The 11,273-nt window shown below is 40.9% G+C and overlaps 1 protein-coding gene across 1 annotated transcript in view; it reads left to right on the top strand.

The window, feature by feature from the left end:
* pde11a (phosphodiesterase 11a) overlaps positions 1–11,273 on the top strand; it is a 144,599-nt gene continuing 133,326 nt past the window's right edge. The window contains exons 1-2 of the mRNA XM_060930569.1: positions 1–774; positions 7,031–7,189. Coding sequence (XP_060786552.1) covers positions 1–774; positions 7,031–7,189 — 933 coding nt within the window. The remainder of the gene's footprint in view (positions 775–7,030; positions 7,190–11,273) is intronic.

Here is an 11,273-nt window from a genome sequence, read left to right as displayed (position 1 = left end):
ATGGCGGTGCCTAATATGGTGTTTTCGGATGTTGAAACTTTCCTGGATAACCACCCTGAGTTGTTTGAGGACTATCTGAACAGAAAAGGGAAATACAGTATGGTAGAAAAATGGCTCAAAACGCACCAAGCATATAAAATTGCCACGACGGACCCGGAGAAATCGCATGTGTGTAAGGACAGCTGGGCGAGTAAAGGAGACGGGCTGCAGCGGAGAGCATCGCACAAAGAGCTGCGCAAAACTTTCGCTCGCTCCAAAGCCGTCAACGCGAACCGGACGTACGACGAGCACGTGAACTCCCGAGCTCAGGAGCCGCTGAGCAGCATGCGGAGACGCGCTTTGCTGAGGAAAGCCAGCTCCTTACCCCCGACCACAGCACACATCCTGTCCGCTCTGCTCGAGTCCCGAGTCAACATCCCACAGTATCCGTCCACCGCCGTGGACTTTAAATATTACCTCAAAGAGCACAACGAGCGCGAGTTCTTCCTGGAGCTGGTCAAAGACATTTCCAATGACCTGGATTTAACCAGCCTGAGCTACAAGATCCTGGTGTTTGTATGCATCATGGTCGATGCGGATCGATGCTCACTCTTCCTAGTGGAAGGCACTGCGAATAAAAAAACTCTGGTTTCCAAATTTTTTGACGTGCACGCTGGGACCACTGTCCTGCCATCCTTCAGCAACTCAGATGAAGTCCAGGTTCCATGGGGGAAAGGGATTATAGGTTATGTTGCTGAGCATGGAGAGACTGTTAACATCCCCGATGCGTATCAGGTGCGAAAGAATGAAAAATAAAAGAATAGTTTTATTTAGAGATTAGGTCATTACCTACTTTGCTTGGGAATGATCTGAAGGGGCAGCACGGTGGTGTATTGGTTAGCACTGTCGCCTTACAGCAAGAAGGTCCTGGGTTCGAGCACGGCAGCCGACGAGGGTCTTTCTGTGTAGAGTTTGCATGTTCTCCCTGTGTCTGTTTCCTCCGGGTGCTCCGGTTTCCCCCACAGTCCAAAGACATGCAGGTTATGCTAATTGGTGACTCTAAATTGACCGTAGGTGTGAATGTGAGTGTGAATGGTTGTTTGTCTCTGTGTCAGCCTGGTGACTTGTCCAGGGTGTACCCCGCCTCTCGCCCATAGTCAGCTGGGATAGGCTCCAACTTGCCTGCGACCCTGTAGAACAGGATAAGTGGCTACAGACAATGGATCGATGGATGGATGGTTTTATTTAGAGGTTAGGTCATTATCTACTTTGCTTAGGAATGATCTGAAGGGGCGGCACGGTGGTGTATTGGTTAGCACTGTCGCCTTACAGCAAGAAGGTCCTGGGTTCGAGCACGGCAGCCGACGAGGGTCTTTCTGTGTAGAGTTTTCATGTTCTCCCTGTGTCTGTTTCCTCCAGGTGCTCCGGTTTCCCCTACAGTCCAGAGACATGCAGGTTAGGCTAATTGGTGACTCTAAATTGACCGTAGGTGTGAATGTGAGTGTGAATGGTTGTTTGTCTCTGTGTCAGCCTGGCGACTTGTCCAGGGTGTACCCCGCCTCACGCCCATAGTCAGCTGGGATAGGCTCCAACTTGCCTGCGACCCTGTAGAACAGGATAAGTGGCTACAGACAATGGATGGATGGATGGATGGTTTTATTTAGAGATTAGGTCATTATCTACTTTGCTTAGGAATGATCTGAAGGGGTGGCACGGTGGTGTATTGGTTAGCACTGTCACCTCACAGCAAAAAGGTCCTGGGTTCGAGCCCAGCGGCCGACGAGGGTCTTTCTGTGCGGAGTTTGCATGTTCTCCCTGTGTCTGTTTCCTCCAGGTGCTCCGGTTTCCCCCACAGTCCAGAGACATGCAGGTTAGGCTAATTGGTGACTCTAAATTGACCGTAGGTGTGAATGTGAGTGTGAATGGTTGTTTGTCTCTGTGTCAGCCTGGCGACTTGTCCAGGGTGTACCCCGCCTCACGCCCATAGTCAGCTGGGATAGACTCCAGCTTGCCTGCGACCCTGTAGAACAGGATAAGTGGCTACAGATAATGGATGGATGGATGGTTTTATTTAGAGATTAGGTCATTATCTACTTTGCTTAGGAATGATCTGAAGGGGTGGCACGGTGGTGTAGTGGTTAGCGCTGTCACCTCACAGCAAGAAGGTCCGGGTTCGAGCCCAGCCGCCAACAAGGGTCTTTCTGTGTGGAGTTTGCATGTTCTCCCCGTGTCTGCGAGGGTTTCCTCTGGGTGCTCCGGTTTCCCCCACAGTCCAAAGACATGCAGGTTAGGCTAATTGGGGGCTCCAAATTGACCTATGTGAGTGTGAATGGTTGTTTGTCTCTATGTGTCAGCCCTGCAGTGACCTGGTGACTTGTCCAGGGTGTACCCCGCCTCTCGCCCATAGTCAGCTGGGATAGGCTCCAGCTTGCCTGCGACCCTGTAGGACAGGATAAGCTGCTACAGATGATGGATGGATGGATGATCTGAAGAGTTTTATTCTCAGTCATGACATGTAGTAACCCATTCTGATCATTAACTCCCTACATGAGAGCTGTTAAATAATGAGCTGACTGAAGCTATAGATTACTGAATTGATTAGCTTCCCTAAATTTAAAAAAGCCCTCTCTTCATTTCTCCATATGATCTGTCCTGTCCTGTCCTGTCCTCGACTCAAGTTAATTGGTCTGTCAGTCTTCACTCACCTTCTCTAACAAACCTTTGAAATGAGAAATTATGAAAGAGTTGAGAGTTTCCACTGACTACTGGTTCTTATAGCTATAGGACTATAAGTAAAACAAGACAAAAAATTTCTTGACTATGAAACAAGCAACAGATAGTCATCGAAAGCAGCAGCTGAAGTTGGGAAAGCCTTAAGATGTAGAGAGTCGAGATATTTAGTCCTGTAAGGCAGCTTCTAAGACAACTTTCATTTCATAACAAAGCATCACTTTTATCAATCAATCATATCAGATGTGAATGAAATAACTTGAGAAATATAGTCAGGAACGCTGCTCACTCTTCCGAGTGGAAGGCACTGCCAATAAAAAAACTCTGGTTTCCAAATTTTTTGACATGCATGCCGGGACCACTGTTCTGCTATCCCTCAGCAACTCTCAGGCCATGTACACACGTAGCCGGGTATTTTTAAAACCGAACATTTTCCCCCCCTCCGTTTATAAAAATGTTTTATCCACACCACCTCGTCTTCGAAAAAATTCCCTTCCACACATAACCGAACATCTGCGTTTTCAATCACATTCATAAGCATTCCAAACCTGTAGATGGGATTATTTCCCCAAATCCTACCCCCTAATCACATCAGCAGTAGTTGAGCTTCTAAAATTAAACATGTAAATAGCACCTGCACAATAATTAACGCTTTTAAGGCACTACTCCGATCCATTACTCTTTGTCCATGCTTAATCTGGCTTCTGCAGTAAACAAAGGTCGCACGTTTGACGTCAGGGCAGATTTGTTGTCATTTTTTTGGCGCAGATTGTGACATTCTAAAATGCAAAACTCCGGTTATCTCTGTCTACATGAAAAGGCATACACGGAGTTTTCAAAAATCTTCACTTTGCCCGGAGTTTTTTTAAATATTCGTTTTTGATGTGTTTTCATGTGGATGACAGGCCAAAACGTAGAAAAATATCTTCGATTTAGCAGATACCCGGCTACGTGTGGACGGGGTCTCAGATGAAGTCCAGGTTCCACGGAGGAAAGGGATTATAGGTTATATTGCTGAGCATGGAGAGACTGTTTTATCCCCAACGCGTATCAGGTGCGAAAGACTAACAGCTCATGAAAAAAAAAGGATCGTTTTATTTAGAGATTAAGCCATTACCTACTTTGCTTGATCTGAATGGTTTTATTCTCAGTCATGACATGTAGTAACCCATTACCAGAATCTGATCATTAACTCCCTACATGAGATCTGTTAAATAATGAGCTGACTGAAGCTATAGATTACTGAATTGATTAGCTTCCCTAAAAAAAGCCCTCTCTTCATTTCTCCATAGGATCTGTCCTGTCCTCGACTCAAGTTAATTGGTCTGTCAGTCTTCACTCATCTTCACTAACAAGCCTTTGAAATGAAAAAATTATGAAAGAGTTGAGAGTTTCCACTGACTACTGGTTCTTATAGCTATAGGACTATACTGTAAGTAAAACAAGACAAAAAATTTATTGACTATGGAACAAGCAACAGATAGTCATCAAAAGCAGCAGCTGAAGTTGGGAAAGCCTTAAGATGTAGAGAGTCGAGATATTTAGTCCTGTAAGGCAGCTTCTAAGACAATTTTCATTTCATAACAAAGCATCACTTATCAATCATATCAGATGTGAATGAAATAACTTGAGAAATATAGTCATCGACAGTATGATGCAATTATCATGAATAAGTCTATCACTGACACAGATTGCATAGAGGTCCTGTAAAGTAGCATACTGTATTCTAGTAAATGAGTATTCCATTTGCATCCAATAATCCTTAACATGTTTTGATAGATTTAGTAAAAATCTTCTGTCTCTGTTGGTGGAAACTCACAAAAGATTGCAGCTCACAAAATGAAAAGTATCCCAATAGTGAATGATAATTTGGATTTGGTTTTTGAATTTCCAAATTTCTAAATCTTTCTTGTCATTAATAAAGCAAATAGTGAAGGAAACATGTTTATAATCCTAATCTAAGAAACCATGGCTTTGTCAAGACTGATTGCAAACAATTTCTTAATAACATGTTTGGTAATTTGGGACATGTTGAAATAAATTCAGTTATGTGTAAATGTTGGGTCGCACAGTGGTGTAGTGGTTAGAACTGTCGCCTTACAGCAAGAAGGTTCTGGGTTCCAGCTCAGCGACCGGCGAGGGCCTTTCTGTGTGGAGTTTGCATGTTCTCCCCGTGTTTGTGTGGGTTTCCTCCGGGTGCTCCGGTTTCCCCCACAGTCCAAAGACATGCAGGTTAGGCTAATTGGTGGCTCTAAATTGACTGTGGGTGTGAATGTGAGTGTGAATGGTTGTTTGTCAGCCCTGCGATGACCTGGTGACTTGTCCAGGGTGTACCCCGCCTCTCACCCAGCTGGGATAGACTCCAGCTTGCCCACGACCCTACACAGGATAAGCGGTTATAGATAATGGATGGATGTATAAATGTCTGTTCATGACTTGAACTAACTTTATGCTTAATTGAAGGGCTTATTTCCAAAAAATGATAAGTTTTGGAATGAAAATGGATTTAACAGGGTTTGGAAATAAGCCCTTCAGTTTGTCTTTATGTACTGATTATTGCTTTATAAATATATACAATACATAAATCATGAATGTTAACCTTATAAAAAATAGTCAAAGCATATGTCATTTTCTCTACTTCAGGATTTTTGGGGTCAACTTTATGTTTGATGGCAGACAGACCCGCTTATATTATGCCATATGATTTAAAGGAAAACTTAGGGATTTTTTTAACCTGGGCTCTATTTTTCCATCTTGTTGGGTCCAAATATTTACTAGAGACAAAAATAATTGAAATTGCTTGAGTATTGAGTTAGAATGCTGTAACTGGCAACCGCAAAACAGTTATACAATGTAATTCTATACGCAGGTCCCAAGTTATGGAATACCTTGCCGAGAGAATTTAAGTCATGTGTAAACATTAAAAATTCATCTCATTATCTGTAGCCGCTTTATCCTGTTCTACAGGGTCGCAGGCAAGCTGGAGCCTATCCCAGCTGACTACGGGCGAAAGGCTGGGTACATCCTGCACAAGTCGCCAGGTCATCACAGGGCTGACACATAGACACAGACAACCATTCACACTCACGGTCAATTTAGTGTCACCAGTTAACCTAATCTGCAAGTCTTTGGACTGTGGGGGAAACCGGAGCACCCAGAGGAAACCCACGCAGACACGGGGAGAACATGCAAACTCTGCACAGAAAGGCCCTCGCTGGCCATGGGGCTCGAACCCGGACCTTCTTGCTGTGAGGCGACAGCGCTAACCACTACACCACTGTGCCACTCATACATTAACAATTTCAAGAAACAGTTGAAAACCTTTCTATTTAAATCAGCTTATGCTTCTTAGATTCTGACTTGTTTTAATGATTAAATTTTTTTTCTGTAGTGATTTTAGACTTGAAAGATAATTATTGTTTGTTTGCATTTTTTTTGAATTGTAAAGTGCTAAAGAGTGTACATATATAGCACTATATAAATAATAATAATAATAATAATAATAATAATAATAATAATAATAATAATACAGCGCAATCATCCCCATCAAAGTAAACCACTTGATTTCACTACTGACAGGCTCATAATGTTATTATAAATGTCTGACAACATGGAAAGTATCCTTACAGAGATACAACTGTGTCTGTTTACCTCAATAACTGTAAAGAAACTGTAGAAAATGACGGTTTTTACAGTCATTGTTTTACCTTTCTCTTCTTCTGGACTCTGACACAGTACCCCATGCAGTGTCTGTAGTCGATTATCACACAGGTGATATTTTCTGATGTTTACAAATGGAGATGTCATGCAGTTTATTTCCAAAGTAATGCCTGAATACTTAGCTGATTACTACAATATGATTGAGTGTCTGACAACATGGAAGGAATCCCTTTTATAAATATCAGAAAACATTTTCTACAGTTTCTTTACAGTTATTGAGGTGAACATACACAGGTGTATCTCTTTAGGTATCCTTTCCATATTGTCCGACATTTATAATAATGAGCCTATCGATGGCGAAAACAAGCCGTTTACTTTGACATGGATTTTATTTTAGCAAACAGTTCCACAAGGGCTTAGTAACATAATTTGTGGCTTCCAATGGCTTCCAAGTTAAACTGTCCCACTTTACTTAATGTCCCAATATACCTGAATTCACCTCAAGTTGCCATGTCATTTAACCCCTGAACCTCCCAGGATCTGTTTGGAGGGTCTAGACTCACTAAGGTGTTCATAGTAGCTACTGAATAATTCTTAATAATATCATTGAATAATAATTGTATCACAAAGTATTATACTGTAATGTTTTCTCCCTCCATAGGACCATCGTTTCAGTGATGAGATTGATAAGTTGACGGGTTATAAGACCAAGTCACTGCTGTGCATGCCCATCCGGAACAGTGATGGAGAGATCATAGGAGTGGCACAGGCCATCAACAAGAGTCCTAGCGGTGCACTGTTTACTGAAGATGATGAGAAGGTAACCTGTTTTCATCTGCTAGTATTCCCACCTTTGGTCACCTGTACTGTTCGAGTAAAATAGGCGTACAGTATTTACGATGTTACATTGCTGTGGAGAAGCAGTGGTTGAACCTACTAATAATGGCTAAGTTCCCAAGTTATTGGGTGAGTTTATTAGGATTTATGTAAATTCTTTTAAAGGAGATAGGACTGTTTGCTAAACATACATACTCAGGCTATAACCCCTGTACCTCTGTGTTTGATGGTAAACCAAATACAGGAGCCCAGCACTGTTCTTGGATTTCAGTTCAGATCTCCTGTGGGGATCCACAACTGTGGTACTGAAGTGGGATTTCATGGCATGGCCTTTGACAGATTAGTGTTGGTACTGTTGACAGTTTGCTGTTCCTCTACCTGCCTTTAGTGTCAAGCTCTGACTATGGAGCATGTAGTCTGGAGAGACTGTTTGCATTGCAGTGGAGGGGGCTAACTTGTGCCTGACCTGATATGTCCTGATTAGTGTCCATGGCCCTGGCTGTTGACTGAAGAGCACCTGGTGTTCTTTGATGTTCATGAATTGCCATCCAATTAGGCAATAATGAATGTTCCCATTTATTGCATAGGGTGTTGCTTTATTGTGGCTACTGCCTCATAGAGGTGAAGCGAGGCAGTAGCCACTATGTCATCGTGTTTTAAGAATGTAAGAATGAGTGTAACAATAGCACACTGCACATGCGCATACGCATTACAGTCACCAGAACGACGAATCGTGATCTTGTGATACGAACAGTTGATCTCGCGTTATGAAAGGTACACAAGAACGAATATAAGAATGTAAGAATGAGTGTAACAATAACAAAACTTCATAACCAATCATAACTTATCCTGATCAAGTTCGATTACCCGTTCTACTTCTTGATAAACTTCGGAACCAATCAGACCAGAAACGAAATAAGAGAAACCTCGTTATAACTTCGTAGTATTAGAAGATAATTGAAAGATAAAAAGATAAACGAAATTCACCTTGTGGTTCGCCAAGGCTACTGATTCGATATCAAGTAAGTGGTGTTTATTTTAAGAAAATTTACCTTTTGATTATCCCAGCTTTTGTTTGGTCCTTCTGAAAGGTTAAATGAAAGGTTTTGTAAGTTTTTTTTTTTTTTAGCTTTTTGGCAGATATATTGAAAAGCTGATACCAAACTTCTGCTATTCACTTTAATTTTTTAATTTTTAATTTTAGAGTCATTACACTACACTTGTGAAACAAAATGTGCTCATTAGTACTAAATATTGCTTCTAAGACAATTCATGAACAAGTGCTTTCTTACTATTTTGAAAATAGATATAGTTCACAGCACTGTATTTTGAACAAAACACAGTATACAAAATTGGTAACCAAAATACTACAAGCCTTGATGCTACTCACAGCTTGGTGATGCTTGCAAGAGATGAGGTGAGTATAATTGATAACGTGTATATGCTATATTTACTGTATGGACATGGTATCAGAAAAATTTTATTTATAAGCAGTAGCCACATGTACCCATAGGGTACCTATTTTATATCATGTGTGCATGGGTGCAGAAGTTGCATCGAGTGATATTATCATTGGCTTTGAGTTGATGGCATTAGTCATTCTTCTTTAAGGCTTGGTCCGCTGCAAACCCCCACTGAATTCACTTTGGTTGTCTTTTTTTTTTTTTTTGCCAAAGTATGAAAGAACCTCCCTTCTTTTGAAAATAATTGAGACACAAATTTGTCACAGATCAACAAACATTTATCACATGAAAACAAATGGGTACTATTAGGACTCAGCAGTGAAGGTTTTGCCACTTTGAATTACAGCACTACCTGGCTGTCTTTTCCAAGATTGGTGTACCATAGTGTATATGGTGTACTATGTACCTCAGCTTCTTTCAAAGAAAAAAGTACTGCACACATGTAAAGAATATGTATAATTTCAAATCAGGATATGTTCCTTACCATAAAAATGCCTCAGTACTGATCGTTGAAGCATGTTATGAAAGCATTATATGGAGATTGGAGCAGTTTTAGTTGAAAGGTGGCGAATTCAAACTTGGAAGGCTCTTGGATTGAATTCTATTTAAATGGTCGCTTTAGATAAAAGAATCTGCCAAGTGAATAATTATAAATGAACTAATTACACAATCTTCAGTGAAGATCTAGATCTTAATGTATTTTGTTATAAGAAATGTTAAACAAAATATTTTGTTATAGAATATGCAAAATGAGGGACCAGGAGTCCCTTATAACCATGTGTTGGATCCATGATCGCGTTCTTATTTCATATTACTTAACAATTATTCCCCGAAGGCGAAGTGAATATCGGTGAATAATAACCAAGACAAAGTCGAGGTTATTATTCACCGATATTCACTGAGCCTGAGACGGATAATTGTTTTAGTATAAATACACAGGTAATTATTTAAATTTTTTTTAAAAAGTGTATAAAAAATAATTTATTTCAAACTTCAAAAGCAGCATGCAAATGTAATAACGGTGCAGTGCAGACTTGTGTCACTTATCTATGGTGACTCACATAAAATACTTTGTTTTGAAATAGATAAACTAAATCACAATTCCACCTCACCTTTGAATAGTGTTAGACCAAACTTCGTAGCACTTCTAGTGCTTTTAGGAACAGCATCTTCTTTCATAATTTGTAACTCTTCCTCACTTCTGGTGACAAAGTGATTGGCTGTCATTTTGCCGAATCGCTCGAGGTGATTATTGAGAAATAGTCTGAATCTCTCGACCAATCAATGCACGCAGTCTTCAATAATCACCTGTGTATTTGTACTAATATATGTTATTCTGATACAGGAATTGCTATATCCAATGAAAATACTTTCGGGAATCCACCAATCAAAATAATTGTGAGCGGAATTTTAATTTTTTTTACATATTACCTTCCCCACTCCCCTTGGGGTGTATCCCCACCCCACGCTCCAGGATACACTTGCTAACTTCCACAGCCTGAGTGTAATGTTCCCTTCAATCCCATGCCCTCCAAACTGCCTTCCAAAGCCTCTCCAAAGAAAACTGATCTGGAATGTTGAATTAGCTAGATGTGCAGCGAGATCAAATGTCTGCAATCACAGCAGTGCTTTTGTAAGCAACATTCCAGCAAACAACACCGACAGCTAGATATTGCAAACATCTAATTTCTTCTTCGTCTAGCATACAAAATAATTCACACTGGGAAGGAGGCCCACCTCCTTACAAAGTATTTTCATATTAATTTTATAATTAATATAGTTAGTATAGCCAGACTATCTTGAAATTTTTAGTGCCTAATTACAGAGCCGAGGACAGTCAGATAGTTTTTTGCTTGAACATGTATTTTTCATGATATCTACCAGGATATGAAGATGAGTAAGCCAGTGATTCCATCTGATTGCAGTTTTGAACTGGTTCCTAAAAGCCCTTCCTTTGCATTAGCTAAGGCTTTCAAATGGAATTGTTCATGTTACTGGATCTGTGCAATGTATATTTTCACATTCCTGTAGCCCCAGGGCACATATGGTTTTACAGGTTGCCTTCCAAGGACAAACACTTCAACATTTTTCCCATTGGAGTTGTTCTGAAGCCATGGATGTTCTCGAGTATACAATCAGAATTGTCACCTCTGATGAGTATTGGATACTGCCATGATTGGATACTGCAATGTATCAGCTTGTAGCTAGACCCTAAACACAACAGTCAGATGGACCCTTGTATGATTGAGGAAAGCACATGTGCTAACTCACAGCAGATTGGCTCCTATGTACCCCCACCATGAAGCAGGCCATTGAGGACATGTTCAACCTCCTGACACACATTACAGTCTGAAGCTGAAAACAGCAAGAGCTCCCAAGCACTGAAAGAGACCAGAAAATGAATTAGTGTGAAGTTAGATTAACTGAAAATGTGATACTTTCTGTCTCTGCAATGTATCAGCTTGTAGCTAGACCCTAAACACAACAGTCAGATGGACCTTTGTATGATCGAGGAAAGCACATGCGCTAACTCACAGCAGACACAAAATCTTTCTCATGAAAGAGGTCCACTTGGGAGTAGTGCCCCATTGGAGAGATGGCCTC

The sequence above is a fragment of the Neoarius graeffei genome, chromosome 9 (assembly GCF_027579695.1).
Source record: "Neoarius graeffei isolate fNeoGra1 chromosome 9, fNeoGra1.pri, whole genome shotgun sequence".
NCBI lineage: Eukaryota > Metazoa > Chordata > Actinopteri > Siluriformes > Ariidae > Neoarius > Neoarius graeffei.
This window is presented reverse-complemented; position numbering and strand designations above follow the sequence as displayed.